General features: G+C 49.4%; 2 protein-coding genes across 8 annotated transcripts in view; one reads left to right on the forward strand and one right to left on the reverse strand.

Annotated features, from left to right (window-relative positions):
- LPIN1 (lipin 1) overlaps positions 1-1,521 on the reverse strand; it is a 103,300-nt gene extending 101,779 nt beyond the window's left edge. For 2 of the 3 annotated variants that reach the window (XM_080939177.1, XM_080939176.1), the window contains exon 1: positions 1,390-1,521. In XM_080939177.1, coding sequence (XP_080795303.1) covers positions 1,390-1,470 — 81 coding nt within the window. In that variant the 5' untranslated portion in view covers positions 1,471-1,521. The remainder of the gene's footprint in view (positions 1-1,389) is intronic. The other variant, XM_080939178.1, reaches the window with a different exon arrangement.
- A 7,851-nt stretch (positions 1,522-9,372) lies between these two features.
- Positions 9,373-16,247, forward strand: NTSR2 (neurotensin receptor 2; the record flags this gene model as incomplete). 5 transcript variants are annotated; one of them, XM_080918265.1, is made up of 4 exons in its annotated part: positions 9,373-9,996; positions 12,849-13,122; positions 14,519-14,609; positions 15,986-16,247. In XM_080918265.1, the coding sequence occupies 4 exons, from the start codon at positions 9,373-9,375 to the stop codon at positions 16,245-16,247; spliced, it is 1,251 nt and encodes a 416-aa protein (XP_080774391.1). The 5 variants fall into 5 exon arrangements, with proteins under 5 accessions (XP_080774391.1, XP_080774392.1, XP_080774393.1 ...); XM_080918266.1 differs by having other exon boundaries at positions 16,046-16,247; XM_080918267.1 differs by having other exon boundaries at positions 12,849-13,115; positions 15,986-16,023.
- Positions 16,248-16,819: the final 572 nt, after the last annotated feature.

The raw sequence follows: 16,819 nt of genomic DNA on the forward strand, positions 1-16,819 counted from the left end.
AGACACACACACACACATACACACACACACACACACACACACAAGCAAGCAAAAACACAGATATTCAATCAGAGCTTTCCCAGATTGAAAACCAATGGGTATGGACTGGCTTCTCACCACATACCTTCAACCCACACTCCCACTAGGTGGCCATGGACAAGTCCCAGTTTAACAGTCAGCTTCCTCAGGCGCCTACCACCTGGGCCGGACAGGACCACACGGAGACAACGAGGCCCGCAGCTCAGACCTACAGGGTGTCAGCCAGTATGGCGGACACCGATGTGTCTGGTGGGCATCCAGTGCTGCCCACAAAGGAGGGGTGAGTTTGCATCTCAACGGATACAGGTGAGGATGTGTGCTACACTTTAAGGGACATTACTGGACTGAAAGAAGAAAAGCTACTTTAACTCCCAACTAACCACAAAAACAGCTCACTGGCTGTAGAGCAACCAGCATTCCTGAAGGGAGGTGCCACTCCTGGCCCTAGGCCTAGGCCTGTGTAAACACCTCCACAGCATGGGTTCTTTTATGAAATATCTGCCCTCTAGACTAAGTGATCTATGGGTCAGAAGCAGGAGCAGAATCCAGGACCTCCTCTCTCCTCAGCTCCCCTGACTACATTGCACTCTATCTCTCCAGAGCAGCCGCTGAGGACAAACATGAGCAAACTGCCAGGTGCCAGGTGCTGGGACACCAACAGCCAGGGGGCTTCTTCCTTCCGGGTGCCGAATATTAGGTGTTTTCTGTCCCCAAAGCCACCCCTGCTTCTGGGATCTCAATGTAGTATGACAGGGGTATCCAGGAGCACCATTTGTGTCAGGGGGATAATGTCTGTACTGCACTCAAACCCACTGGGTTTTTCAGGAACTGTGAGGTCTGAATCAAGCCCAGGTCCAATCCTCAATACGCACTGCCCCTTGGGGTGATCATAGTTCCCTCTCTGGGCTTTGGGGTCTTCAATGAACACAGCTATATCTAAACAACCTCCCTCCTTCCTGGCCTTTGAATGAGGTCTGCAATAGGCAGTACAGAAAAGCTGAGAGCTTCGGAGTCCATGAAGCCCCATGTCACACACGGTGCTGTAAACGATCATGGTAGAGACAAGTCACTCATGCCTCTACCTTTCTCTCTGATGAGGTGTGGACCGGGAACCACCCAGGTCAAAGCATACACCAAGCATTTTTCTATCCAGGACAAAGAAACCAGGCTTTTAAGTCTGAAATACATCCCTGTAAACAAACCTCCCCGAGAGCCCTAAGGTGGGAGCTTACAGGGCACACAGCTAGATACTGTGAAGGTGGGACCTTCCTGAATGGAGCCTCTGGGAAGACCACACAGCTGTGGCTGCAAGCAGAAGCTCAGTCTACAGACATCCACACACAGCCTTACCCATGACCATGCTGAATCCAGGGAGCTCTTGTCCCGTGGTGCCTCCCACTTGGAGCTGCAGATCGGATCCTGCTCAGCCATGGCTGGACCTGCACAGTCTAGCCACCTCCTCAGTCAGTATCTGGAGAGAAATGACCCTTGGGGACACCAGCTCAGGAGCTGGAGGCCGGGCCTAGTGACACCGGAGTAGGCAAAGCTGCTTCCCTGAGCCTGGGCCAAGTCACAAGGCCCCAGCAAAGAGCAGGGTGTTGAATTGCAAATCCTTTCCCACCTGGGGACTGGCTGACAAACACCACAAGGAAGATGCAAAGATACCAGAAAATGCCAGTTTCTGTCCAGTTTGTGCAGGCTAAAAGTGGACATGAGGCCAGCTAACCCAGAAGGACACTTCAAATCCACTATGTTCACTCCTGCCTTTGAGGTCCATCTTAGGAGTAAGACCCAGAAACTGAGTAACTTCCAGTGCTGAGAAGTCTTAAGATAAAGTCTGGGATCCATAGAGGGCATTTGTTCAGAGGAAGTGTTGGCAGAGAGACTATCACTTGAGCCCCTTTCTTGGTTGAGTGAAGGAAATGATTCCTTAAAGTGACAAAAATCTAAATCCCAGAAGATGGCTCGGTGTGCAAAATTGCTTGTCTTTGTTGAGATTCTCGTTGCTAAGATAAAATACCATGGCTGACAGCAATCTGGGGAGGAAACAAACCTGGAGACAGGAGCTGATACAGTGCCCATCGAGGATACAGGCTTGCTCAGCCTGTTTTTTTATAGAACCCAGAACCACCAGCCCAGGGATGGCACCACCCACTATGGGCTGTCCTCTCTCACATCAATAACTAACTAAATAAATGTCCTACAATCTTGCCTACAACTTGATCACATGGAAACATTTTCTTAATTGAGGTTCCCTCCTCTCAGATGACTCTGGCATGTGTCAGCTTGATATAAACTTGCCAGCACATGTACAAGTATGAGAACCTGAGTTCAAATCCCTAGAGCCCACATAAAGTTGGTACCATCCTGGGCATCTATAATCCTGGTGTACCTACAAGAAAGGGAAGGAGACAGGAGACTCCCCAGAATCTCATTGGCATCTAGACTGATGCCCATAGGCAAAAGAAGAGACACAAGTGGTTGGTTGTTTTGTGGCTTTCATGCTGTGGCATACATGAACCATTTTTCACACACACACACACACACACACACACACACACACACACACGGTCACCATGCACACAAAAGATCACACAACAAAGAGTAATCCATGCCATCCATCATACTGAGTTTCCCAGAAAAGTGCTGTAACCGGCCCACTGGAGTCAAGGGAGCAGGGTTCAGCAGCAGGACTGCAATGCCCATGTGGCTATGTGGCACTCTGAGTTCTGTCCCCTTTCCCTGCACCCTTCAGTACCACATTGCTACTTAGCTCCACTTATCTTTCAGTGATTCTGGGTTTGCAATGGTTGTGTACACCTTGGGAACTCTGCTGAGCATGGGGGCTGCATGATCATGTGCAGTTTGCCAGCATACCTCTAACGTTACACAGAAAAAATAGGAGCTTCAAGAGTTGGCCTTGGGTCAAGAAGTGGGAAGTCACAACGCAGGCCAGGTGACTTAAGAGACAGCCCTTGAGCAGATTCTTGTATTCTCACAAGTCCTGGATTCTGTTAGGCTCAGGTAGCCTGTGGTTGCAAGGAGGGAGGCTTACTGAGACTTATTCCAGGCAAAGCTGAGGTCAGAGGCACATGGGAAGGGGCATGCCTGCTTACAGGGCCTCGGAAAGGGGCTTCAGAATACAGTCACTTAGCATGCTGCTGGGTGAAGGAAGCCGCAGATGAACAAGCCCGCAGTGCTGGGTGCCCAGAACTAGATTGCAAGATCTATTGCTGAAAACACTACATTCTGTGCTCTAAGGACATAGGGAAATCAAGCTGGAGTTGAGATGAGAGCTTCCTTACTGCTGAGTAGCCCTCGTAGTGAGGAAAGTATCGGCTCAGTGGTTAGGAGCACTGTTCTTCCAGAGGTCCTAAGTTCAATTTCCAGCAAACAAATGGTGGCTCATAACCATCTGTAATGAGATCTAATGCCCTCTTCTGGTGTGTCTGAAGACAGCCACAGTGTCCTCACATACAGTAAATAAATCTTTTTTAAAAAGAATTATGTAGGATGCTAGGAGGAAAATGTCATCATTATGTTGTACTTAGATGTGGACTGTGTGCATAGCACTATGTTGGTCATTGATGTACAGTGGCACAACTGTTATGGGGGTAACCAACTGCTTTCTGTTAGGATATGAAGACCACTCCACAGGAAGAAACTCACATCTGGTCTTGTAGGACTAGTCAAAAGCTAGTGACTAGGGAGGTCATAGGCCCCAGGAGAAAAGCTGTTGCTACTGGCTTGTTAAATTGACACAATATCTCTGTCAAATGGCTTTCTAAATAATTACATTTTTATACCTAGCTTTGGACAGAAATGTTTCTGATGCGGGGGCAGTGGTAAATGCAGACTCATAACTGGTCAGAATGACAAGAATGCGTGACTGCTAAGTGCCCAGCCATAAGTAGGACATCTATCTATGTCAACCTTTCTAAGACTCATGAAACACCACAGATGACGGGAAAGAAAGAATATGAGAGTGGGAGGAAGTGGGGGGCCCAGTGTAGAATCGGACTTTCAGGTATGCCACGGTCATTGTGTTCTTCATCCAAGACAGAAAAGGAGTCAGCAAAGGACAGTGGGTTGCAGAAACTGCAGCCTGCCTCAGCATCCCCTGTGTGTACCTCCTTCCTCATGTTCCTGCAGCCCCAGAGGCTGACCTCCCCTGCCATCTCTAGCTCTGCCCCTTGGTTACGACTTGTGTATTGTTCTTACAGAGCCCCTGAAAGATTACACACAGCAAGCAAGAGCTCAAGAGCTTGCGGTAGCTGTTGCAGCAGAATGTGGCAAAGCAGGCCAGGTGACTTCAGAGACAGTGCCCTTAGGCTGGTCGTACAGGGACGGGATCTATAAAGTCAGGTTGGGGTTCTACCCTTACCCACTGAGCTCTGACATTAACCACTCAGCAGGGACACCCTGGGCCTTCCTTACCCTGGGGAGAATGGGTGTGCACAATTCAGAGGAAACACCCAACCACTATGACATGGACTAGTGCCCACATCTGAATGCCCTGAAAGGCCCTTAAGTGCAAGAGAAAAAAAAATGCCAACTCCCCAGGACACTTCCACCAATCTGGGTCACCACTCCTTTTACTATTTTTAATTTGCTCTGTCAAGTTATTTTTAAAGCCTCGTGACTGACAGGCGATAAGATTATGAGGCGCTGTACCTGTCAGGTTCAACACCGGCCCACAGTCCGATGAGGGCACCAGCACGTGTAACGTGCATCTGGATACACAGCCCTGTGAGGAAGGCACAGTGGGCTGCATCCTGGCCACTGGTCCCCGAAGCTCCAAGCCTATCCCAGGGGTTTTCACACACGTTGGCAGCATGCTAAAAGAGACAGTGTGTGATGGCACTTGTCTCACTGCTGAATCAGACAGCTGGGAGTGTGCACTAGGTGTTGTGGGTTTAATCTAATGCTGCGTGCATTGTGCTAATTATGTTCCCCCAAAACCGAGACATGGAAGGACCCTACCCACAGTTGGTTCTGATTGGTAAATACAGATGCCAACAGCCAATAGCCGGGCAGGGCAGACAGAGGCAGGACCTTTAGGATTCCCAGGCTAGGAACAGAAAGAGGAAGGGAGAGAGAGATCCGCTACGCTGGGATAAGAAACCTAGACGCCACGCCTGAGAGGTGTAGGGCAGAGAACATAACTGCCGTACAGCAGTCAGGAGATCGCTGCCCAGGACGGCTGCACGTCGGGTCTAGGGCAGCAAAGACGGAATCTAGATTTTAGTAACAACTAGGGAATATTGGAGGCTGGACTAGCCACATGGAAGTTAGGTAGTGGTCCAGCCGTTGAGCTGTTTAAGGCATATATAAATATAAAGGCCGTGTGTGTGTGTGTGTGTGTGTGTGTGTGTGTGTGTGAAAGAGAGAGAGAGAGAGAGAGAGAGAGAGAGAGAGAGAGGTGTGTATGTGTGTGTGAGAGAGAGAGAGAGAGAGAGAGAGAGGTGTGTGTGTGTGTGTGTGTGTGAGGTGTCTGTGTGTGTGTGTGGTGTGTGAGGTGTGTGTGGTGTGTGTGAGGTGTGTGTGTGTGAGGTGTCTGTGTGTGTGTGGTATGTGTGGGGTGTCACTGTGTGTGTGTGTGATATGTGAGGTGTGTGTGAGGTGTCTGTGTGTATGGTGTGTGTGTGATGTGTGTGTGTGAGGTGTGTGTAAGGTGTGTGTGAGGTGTGTGTGTGTATGTGGTGTATGTGTGAAGTGTGTGTGTGTGGTGTGTGTGTGGTATGTGAGGTGTGTGTGTGGTATGTGAGGTGTGTGTGGTATATGTGTGTGTGTGTGTGTGCGTGTGTGTGTGTGTGTGTGTGCTTCATTTGGGAACCCAGAACATTGGAGTGGCTACAATGAGCACAGCCGCCAATGCCGGGACGGGACTGAGTACCATGAACTGGGTACAGCTACAGTTAGGTAATATGCCAAGATGGGGAAGTGACCAGCAATGAGGCTCACACATGGGTTCAGCTCAGCACTGTTCAGCACTGGGGTGAGGCCACAACCAGAATTATGCAGCTGTTATCCAACTCTGCCCCCTAAAAGCTGACAGGACTTAGGGGGATTAGCTCCACCTTCAGCAGCCTTTTCTTTCCCATCTGGAAAAACAGATTAAAATCAGACCCCCCCCCCATGCATGTACAGTGGTATACAGTGTACAAGTAACCAAGAAACTGAGGCAGGAGAATCACAAGTTCAAAGCCGACCTGAGTTGTGGTGAGCTCAAGGCCAATCCTGGGCAAAAAAAAAAAAAAAAAAAAAAAAAAAAAAAGAAAAGAATTTCATGAGGTCATAGGGAGACTTGAGGCCATACTCAGAAAGGTCTCAATATAGTCCAGTTACAGTGAGATCCCTGGAAAACAGAGTGATTCCTGATCTTAGTACAGCCTTGAGATTAATATCAGGGTACCATTGTGTAGGTGCAGAAACAGAGAGAGTTTGTGCATGTGTATGGGATACACATGTATGCATGTGTGTGTACATGTATGGGGTACTTACATATACATGTGTATGTGTCTGTGCACATGTATGGGGTACATACAAATGCATGTATGTGCATGTGTATAGAGTACATATGAATGCATGTGTGTGACCATGTGTGTGCATGTGTATAGGGTACATATGTATGCATGTGTATGACCATGTGTTTGTATGTGTGTGTTTCACACACATGTATGGAGTATACATATATGCATACATGTGAGCCAGAGGAAAACTTTTAGTGTCACAGTGTCATTCCTCTGGCACCATCTACCATTTTTTTAAAAACAAGGTCTCTCTGCTTGAAGCTCACCAAGCAAACTAGGCCAGCCAGCTGGAAGCCTCAGGGAGCCTCGGGCCTCCGTCCCCACAGCCCTGGGGTCGCAGGTGTGGGCTATCACATTTGACTTTCTCACTCCAGCTTCGGAGATGGGATTTGAGTCCTCATGTTTGCCGGGCAAAAGCTCCTCTTATGTGACACTTAGACTGTGCCAAGGAGGGCTGTTATCCGTGAGACCATATCTTGCCATCCCCACCACCATCGGGACCCCTCAAGTCTATGTCCTCAGCCCTAAAAGCTCCATTTAATTTTGAGCATCGTCAGTTGCAGGAGGCTCTAACATTTTAGGATAGCACACTGAAGTTCTCCACCCCTCTCTCAGTATTAGAGACCAGGGCCTGGACAGATGCCAAGAACCCACAGGATGCTGGCCTTGCTCTGGCAGCCATACCTGGGAGCCAGATGCAAGCACTCAGAGCCTTTTCTGCCATGATTTCAACCTTCTCATGCTCGTCCCTGCCAAGGCCAAGGCCGCTCGGCCATCCCAGAACAATTTCTTCTTCTTCTGACCTTTGAGGGGAAAAGGTCAGTGTTTGGGGAGCCACATGTTTTTTTTACACATGACGCCCCACAGACTTTCTTGGTGTTAGATGGGACTTTTTCAGGTAAAGAGTCAGAGAATTCACAGGCCACAGTGGGGCAACTGCAACAGAGCTCTCACATTTAGTCCCCTCATTACATGCTAAGAATGTACCAAGGAGGGTCTTTTATGATGTCTCACATCATAACCAGCACAGCAGCCTCTCGGGAGCAGGTCCAGACTTAATTCACTTTTGTCATTGTACAACTGCAAACTGACACACACTTACACTGTTCAAGGCATATTTGAGCAAATAGTGGTACATGAATCAACCAGTGCCCAACATCTTAATGGGTCCCACAGGGGACCGGAGAGAATGGCTTTCATGAGGTAAGTCCAGAAATATTTCATGGGTTCTACTCACATAGCCAGTGTTTGATCCCAGTTGGTAGAAAGGTCCTTGTAGGAGAAGAATGGCTAGGTGGCAGCTTTGTGGGGTTAAGCCAATGTTTTGTTTAGTCGGGGTACTTACAGTAAAGAGTCCATTAAGATGTGATTATGTTTGAACTGAGCAAGTTCAATGAATTAGCTACTTTCGTTGTTGCTACGACAAACCTGCAAACCAGAAACCTCAGGGAAGAGATGTTTCTGCTCTGCAATGTTGTGCTTCTCTGTGTCTGCCTGCGTGTCTGTGATGGGTACTTTTCATCTCTCCAGCTCAAATTTAACTGTTCAGTAAAGGCATGGAGTGGCTGTTCCTTGCCAACTCCCCAGCCTCAAAAGCCTTCCTGTGTAGGAGCAAATTGAAAGCAAATCTTCATCTCAGTCTCATTGTGGATATGGACCCAGAAGAAGATGAAACTATATTGTAACTGGGCCATAACCTGTGGGGTGGGAAAAAAAGAATCAGGAGGTCTGGGTGTCAATCTAATTCTGTCCCCAGGAGACACTAGGCCTCCTCTGGATTGGAAGATGGTTATCTAAAAAGTCTCCCAGCTCCAGAGTTATCATTTCTTCTTGAGCTCACATATGCACACAATAAAATGTCATAAACAGGCTTAGCACACACCCATTCCTCTACTCTGAAAGTGACATCCTCATAGGACTGGGACAGCGTGATACCAGGAGGATGCATGCACTGGTCACCTTCTTGAGATTAGTATTGGAGCAGAGTGTCTTAGTCAGGGTTTACTGCTGTGAACAGACACCGTGACCAAGGCAACTCTTATACAGACAACATTTAATTGGGGCTGGCTTTGCAGGTTCAGAGGTTTAGTTTATAATTATCAAGGCAGGAGCATGGCAGCATCCAGGCAGGCATGGTGCAGGCAGAGCTGAGTTTTACATCATCATCTGAAGGTGACTCATAGCGACACACCTACTCCAACAAGGTCCCAGTTCCTAATAGTTCCACTCTTTGAGCCGAGCATCTACAAAACCATCACACAGAGGCAGCCAGGTTAATGAGAGCAATTAGGTTGGCAAAGTTGCTGGAGCCTGGCAAAGCCTTCTCTGAGTCACCTCTTCCTCTGACTGCTCACAGAAATGACAATAAACAGACAGGGATGAGGGAGGCAAAGTTCAAATTCTGTGTCTGTCTGTCTGTCAGTACTGTAGCTTGAGCATTTATGTGCCAATTAACTCATTTGATCCCCAGAGAAAATCAGCAGCATGGTTAGTATTTTAAAGTTGAAAAACAATCAGGTGGAACACAGAGGGCTTTTAAAAACTTACCCAACAGTTCAGAGATGCTATCCAGGTAAATACCAAAGGATGCCCTCCCCACTTTTCCCCTCCAACATGTGATTTTTCTAGATGGAGCCGAAAGGAAGAGAGATAGAAGCTGATTCTGCTTTGGAACTCCCTCCAGGGGCGTGTCCTCCAAGCCTTGGAGGTTCCCAGAAAGGAGGTGGGGCTGGCTCACCGGGCAGCGAGCCCAGGTTCTGGGCAGTGAGAGGGAGGGAGCTCAGGCCACCACAAGACAGAGATGGAGACCAGCAGTCCGTGCCCCCCGAAGCCCAGCCCCAGCGTAGGGTTGAGCCTGGAGGCGCGGCTGGGCGTGGACACTCGCCTCTGGGCCAAGGTGCTGTTCACCGCGCTCTACTCGCTCATCTTCGCACTAGGCACTGCGGGTAATGCGCTGTCCGTGCACGTGGTGCTGAAGGCGCGGGCCGGTCGCCCCGGGCGCCTGCGCTACCACGTGCTCAGCCTGGCGCTGTCAGCCCTGCTGCTACTGCTGGTCAGCGTGCCCATGGAGCTCTACAACTTCGTGTGGTCCCACTACCCCTGGGTCTTCGGCGATCTGGGCTGTCGTGGCTATTACTTCGTGCGCGAGCTGTGTGCCTACGCCACGGTGCTGAGCGTAGCCAGCCTGAGCGCAGAGCGCTGCCTAGCGGTGTGCCAGCCGCTGCGCGCCCGCCGCCTGCTCACCCCGCGCCGCACCCGCCGTCTGCTATCGCTGGTCTGGATCTCCTCTCTGGGCCTTGCCCTGCCCATGGCGGTTATCATGGGACAGAAGCACGAAGTGGAGAGCGCGGACGGGGAGCCTGAACCTGCCTCACGTGTGTGCACGGTGTTGGTGAGCCGCGCAACGCTCCAGGTCTTCATCCAGGTAAAAGGGTGGAGAGAGGAGCACAGTGGAAGGGGGAAACCTACTTCCTAAAGTTAGCCTTTAACACACACACACACACACACACACACACACACACACACCTTTTTAAAAAGGAAACAAGAGAAGCCGGTGAAAATGCAAATTTCATGTCCTATTAGACATGTCCTCTGCACTTAACCACTCCAACGATGTAGGTATTGAATAAGCCTCCCAGAAGTCGAGAGAGGTGTTTTTCTGAGTCTGTATTCTGGGGGCTGATGGGGCGTCTGGCCTCACTTCCTGGACCTTCCTTGTCCACTTACTCTCACCCGCTTTTCTCCCCTAGCTCTCCCTGGCCTCTCGTTCTTCTTAACCCTAGAAATACTTTCACCTCTATCTGAAAGTCTTTTCTCAACGTTCTGCTCCCAAGACCTCTCTTCTGCCCCACCCCCACCCCAGCCTGTGACTCACTCCCAGCGCTTTCCAGTTCACCCCCCACTTTTTTTTTTTTTTTTGAATATGCAAGTCTCACCTTTTCAAGTAACAGGTTTCCAGTGGTGGTTCTATAACTTAGGGCCCTCTAGGCTTATCCTGCAATTGCTCAAGTAGGCAGTGGTCCTAGGTCTCTCCCCCCCCCCCTCTCTCTCTCTCACACACACACACTGTAACAGTGAAAGAAACTAAAGCAACCCCTCTGAGGTCCTCCCCAGAATTCCCAAGGACCAAAGCAGGGTACAGCCAGCATCCCTCCACTACCTATGAAAGTGCAGAAAGGCTGGCCAGTGCATCGGCACATGTGTGGGATTAAGGAGGCGGCATAGATGACTGGACCATCATATCTTTCTGCACTGAGTTCCTGGCCAGGTGTGGGCTGGAGTCTGGGGGGTACTGCTGGGATTTTCAAGTCCTGTGTACCAGAATGATGGGCTAGACTAGGGGCACACATATGGTGGTAGAACAGAGTGGCTCGTCAAGAAGAAAAGCACTTGTGTAACTAAGGTGGATAGAGAACCGGAGAGGAGGGGCTGTGAGAAGCTCAAGGGCCCTGACCGGGAGAGTAGAGTGGGGGTGACCTTTTATGTGTCATTTATATAGCACCTGCCTTCTCCCACATTTGTAATTCATGATCTTTTCTGTTGCTTGCTTTGTCTCTTTTGTGTAGCCGTGGTGAGGGTCACCAGCCTTCCTCTGTCATCGGTTTCTTTCATGAATCTCGGTACCTCTTTCTCTCTGCCCTATTCTTCTGCCACAGTACAAGGTTGTAGCCCATGGCATGAAGCTCCCTCTCTTCCTCTGCACCATCCTGTGCGTATCAGCTGTGTCTGGTGGGCAAGAAGGAAGGAGTCTGGGACCTATTCACCAGTCTTTCACTTCCTTCTCACCCAAGAGGAATCAGGAGAACCTATGGGAAGAGCCAGTTGTGCCCATGCTTAACCATGTTCTATGGGCTGCCTTACCCCTATCTGGTCCAGGTTCTCCTTGAATGGGGAATAAAGGGATCAAATGCCTAACAATGGTCTTTTTGTAATGGGTTTGATTTAAAAGGAGTTTGGCATTTGAAACAGCTTTCCCATCTCTAGAAAGAGAGTTCAGCCATTATCTGGGAAGGAGGGAGTGGGAGGGAACTGAAGGGTTCTAGTCAGGACTCTGTTGGAAGTGACTGAAACACAGGAAGAAACTAATTAGAGGAGGATTCAGGGAAAGGATGGTGAGGAGAGCCGGGACCCTGAGTCAGAATTATCAGTTTGCTGGTCCCCAGGAGGTCCTGTTTCTGGTCTTTGTCCCAGCTGAGGCAGAAAGGAGTGCTTGTCTGCTGGTGGGTGTCGTTCATGTGCTCGTGTTTGCCTGGATGCCAAAAGTGTGGCATGGTGTCACAAGAATAATTAAATGTGACCCCATGCAAGTTCCAGGGATACGGCACAGTAAGTCCTCGGGCTGTGTTCTCCTCTCTCCTTCCCCACTCATGCTCAGATAATTGGCCCTCTCTGCACCCTGTCCTCATGTTTTCCTCCCATAAGCATACAAAAAAGATGTACAACCTGCAGGAGCTGCCCATGTGACCTCCAGGACAACCACTGAGAAAATAAGTAGAGCGAAAGTACCCACAAGCCACTCCCTCTGGGTGTGTCCAGGAGGCTCCACTTCATCTGAGACTCATGGTGACCCAGCGCTATCATGGGCTTCCTTTTGCCACATGGCTCAAAATACAGTTGTTTCCTTTGCCTGGCAGACTGAGAGGCGTCCCACAGAGCTAACACTTATGGCAACCTCCTGGCCCATTTCCCAACATCTGAGGCTAAAGTTATTTTATTTTTAATCATGTGTATATGTCTGGGACTATATGTATGTCCACATGAGTGCAGGTGCCTGCAGAGGCCAAAAGGGAGCATCAGATTTCCTAAGGCTGGAATTATAAGCTATTGTGAGCTGCCCACCATGGGGTGTTGGGAACAGAACTTGGGGTGTTTTGCAAGAGCAGCAGGGCTATTAACCACTGAACCATCTCTTCAGCCTACAGACTGTTGTTATTAAAATAAAGGTATCTAGCGAGTGGTAGCCACTTGAAGACACCATTTGAATATAAAGACTGCAAAGCAGGCTAGGGCACTCAGAAAGTAGTCTGAGAAGGTTGAGCATCCGGTGATGTGTCTGTCTCCTTGGAGAGAATTTGACTCCTGTCCATAGGGAAGTATGGCTTCTCTGTGACCTTTGGCTTGAACTGTGGCATCACAGTTCTGAGACTCTCCTTAGCTTTACCTTCCAGGCCTTTCCCCCACTTCTGCTAATGCAGACTCTTAGCACAGGCAAACCTGATGTCCAGACCCTCAGGCCTCTGGTGGCTGCTCCCATAACAGTGGGAATTACCTTCACAGGTGAATGTGCTGGTCTCCTTCATCCTCCCCCTGGCACTCACTGCTTTCCTGAACGGGATCACTGTCAACCACCTGATGGCCCTCTACTCCCAGGTACCATCAGCTTCTGCCCAAGTCAGCTCCATCCCCAGCCGCCTGGAGCTTCTGAGTGAGGAAGGCCTCCTGGGCTTCATCACATGGAGAAAGACCCTCTCCCTGGGGGTCCAAGCCAGCCTGGTGAGACACAAGGATGCCAGCCAGATCCGCAGCCTCCAGCACAGCGCCCAGGTTCTCAGTTAAGTCCTCTACCACAATACCTTGAGGGACAAGAGCCCAGGTACCAGGGCTTCCATCGGTCCCTGACTAGATGACCTTGGCAAGCTATTGCCTCTCTCTGGGCCCCCTTCTTCCTGTACCTCAAAAGTACGATGGGATAGTTAAAAGAAAGAATTGGAATTTCCTGTGTGAAAGTACAGATCCACTCAGGGAGTAGCATACCCAGACAGGCAGGGTCTTGGCTCTGTTTCAGCAAGTTGAGCTGTGTGGAAAGGCGAAAGTCCAGTGAAGGGCTGAAGTCTGACTATTATGGACTCTCAGACTGGCTGGGTCCCCAAATCCCATTTTCCTCTAGCACTTCCCTCTCCTGATCACAACATTCATCTGTTTACTTGCTTGCCTTTGTGAGGAAGCAGAACAATCTGGCCTTGTGAGAGACTCTTTTTAAAGGGACAGAAAAAAACGGGTCTCTCCAAGCACCCATCATGCCCCAGTTGAAATCTGGGCACTAGCTGATGTCTGGGAGGGTCCAATGAGACAGATCTGTGTTCTCTACAACATCGCCATCTTGTGGGAAAAGATGTAAGTGCTAAGTGCACTGGCTGTGAGGAGTGACACAAAATCAGCCCAGGAAGGTGTCAGGCCTCGCACTATAGTCCCCAAGCCAATGTCTGGAAGATCTGTGGCCTTCATAGCTCTTTAGCATATGGGCCAAACAGTACTCCCACACTTCAAGGTGTACAGCAGTGATCCAGGACATTGTAAAAGTCAAAGTGCAGGGTCCAGCCTTGAGATTCCAATCCAAGAGGTCTTGAGTGGGTTGATGAATCTGCATCTCTACCAAAATACCAGTTAGTGTTACTGCCGCAGGGGCCACACTGGGTAACCTGTGGATGGTTGTTCTTGGTAGGAGAGAGAAGGTTGTCAGAGTCCCATGGGAAGGAGACAGAAGCTTCATACGGTGGCATCTGTGAGAAAGGAAGAAACACTGAGGAAGATCCCATTTAAAGGCAAGATGTGGAGGGATAGAGAGCTAAAAAGATTCTAGCTCGAGGTCTGATGATAGATGGTACAGCCATCCATACTGAAGGAAAAGGAAGAGTTCAGGGAGAGGCTTTGCAGTGCACAAAAGTCATTTATGTAGTCAGCCGGGTGGGAATATCTAGTCCTACATTGAGAGTGGACGCCAGTAGTCACTGGAAGACTCTGGAAGTCTGTTGTGTCCAAGGACATGGAAGGTTTGTTTCGTATCCAATAACTTTAAAATTCTCTTCCCATCCTTTGGCTCTCAGAAGGTACCACAGGAATGGCTGTTGTCACCTTGGGCACGCTTTTCCCTCAACACTGATGTAACTGAGAACATGTTTGCTTTATGTCTGCTATGCCCTCTCTGTCTCTCTCCCACTGTCCTTCAGGAGCCATCGTGTCTGTGTATGTCATCTGCTGGCTGCCGTACCACGCCCGCAGGCTCATGTACTGCTACATCCCCGATGATGGATGGACTAAGTAAGTGTGCTGTGGCTCGCCGGCCACTGAGAAGAAACAATGGAGCCTCAGCTGCCAAGTTTCCTGAATCTTTGGCCTGTAGTTTATCTGGTCCTGCTCAGGCTATGCATTTAAAATCCTCCAGCTGGGGGTTGGAGAGATGGCTCAGTGCTTAAGAGCACTGACTGCTTTTCCAGATGGTCCTGAGTTCAATTCCCAGCAACCACATGGTGGGTCATGACCATCTGTAATGGGATCTGATGCCCTCTTCTGGTGTTCTGAAGGCAGCTACAGTGTACTTATATAAAACAAATACATTTTTTAAAAGATCTTCCAGGTGGAGGTGGGGAACAGGTATTGTGGGTTTTCTTGTTTGTTTTGAGACAACGTCTTGCTATATAGCCTCAGCTTGCCTACTACCTTCTTTGTGGCCAAGCATGGCAGTCCTCCTGCCTCAGTTTTCCAAGAACTGGAATAACAGCATGTGTCACGCCTGGCAGGGTCAGGGTATTCTCTAAAGGCCACGGTGATGACAGGCCTCATAGAGAGAAGTCAGGGCTATGAACATCTTGACACCAGAACAGACCAAAGTCTGCACCCCAGACAGGTGGTGACAGCCATGTTATTAAAGACTCAACATAGTTCCATGAGATGATTAAGGCAACATGGAGACCAGTGAACCCTCTTTTATTACAGATAGAGAAGAGAAAACTTATGGACTGGAAATATAGTTCAATTGATATAGTATTTGCCTAACAAATCCCCATATTTGATCCCCAGCGTCATATAAACTGGGCACAGTGGTGCACATCTGTGTTCCCAACATTTGTGAAGTGCATGCAGGGGTATCAGAAGTGGAAGGTTATCCTTGGCTATATAAAATTTGAAGGCTAGCCTGAGCTACATGAGAGTCATTTGGAACTCATTATGCCTGTGGTTATAAATGGAAGCCAAACACCCAAGAGAGTAGAGACCCCATAATGACTTAGCTGTGTCCACAAATATCTCTTCCTCAGAAGCGACTCCTCTCACATACACTGCAAAGAATCTTCCACATGGAGCATGAAGATAGTAGTGTGGGGAGACTTCCCTTCTTAGTGAAGCCGTACCTCCTAGACCATACAAGAAGCCCAGGGTTCCCAGCATCTCACTGACCTAAACAGATTGCTTCTGTTAACAGGGCTGTCACCTGCTTTCTAGATGATCAGTAATCATAGTCAGGAAGTCACAGGGGCAGGATAGAATCATCGGGAAGGGGCAGCAACAGAAATATGTACTATTTCCATTGCACCCTGTCAACAGAAAGAACTTCCTTGCTCACCTGGCACTTCAGAGGGGACTTGAGGGCACTGTGAGAGGTGACAGCCTCTAACCGGACCTCTGGGTTTGCCTTCCAGTGAGCTCTATGATTTCTATCACTATTTCTACATGGTGACCAACACACTCTTCTATGTCAGCTCAGCAGTGACCCCAATCCTCTACAACGCCGTGTCTTCCTCCTTCAGAAAGCTCTTCCTGGAATCTCTCAGCTCCCTGTGTGGTGAACAGCACTCGGTGGCGCCCTTATCCCAAGAAGTCCCAGAGTCAGCCACTAGTACATCCAGTTTCCGGCTTTGGGGATCCCCGAGAAACCCCAGCCTGGGAGAAATCCAAGTATGAAGAGAAGAAGTGGCTTCTTGAGACACGCCCATCAGACAAGCCTTGCTATCACTAACCGTCCAAGTGGACCTACTGACCCAGCGCCATTGTTGAGCAGTGCATACTGCAGGCAAGCCACATAACACCTCCTGCCCTCAGCTTCCCACCTGTGCAGCAGAGACGAAGAGTAGGAGCCATTGCTATTCTAGTGAGGAAGGTGCCCAGCACCAGGCCTGGTACACAGTACTCAATAAATTTTACCTGGTGCTATTTTTTGTGCTTCTCCCTCTCCCTCTCCCTCTCCCTCTCCCTCTCCCTCTCCCTCTCCTTCTCCCTCTCCCTCTCCCTCTCCCTCTCCCTTTCCCTCTCCCCCCCCTCTATGTGTGTGTGTGTGTGTGTGTGTGTGTGTGTGTGTTGTGTGGTCTCATGTGTAGGCAGATACATGGGTATCTCCAAGTGTCTGTGTATGTGGAGGCCAGAGGTTAATCATCCACCTTTCCTTTGAGGCATAGTCCCTCACTGGTTTTGAGCTCAACATGTTAGGCTATGGAGCTAGAGAATCCCAAGGGTCCTGTCACTGTCTCCCTAGCACT

This window comes from Micromys minutus (genome assembly GCF_963924665.1).
Source record: "Micromys minutus genome assembly, chromosome: 1".
NCBI classification, from domain to species: Eukaryota; Metazoa; Chordata; class Mammalia; order Rodentia; family Muridae; genus Micromys; species Micromys minutus.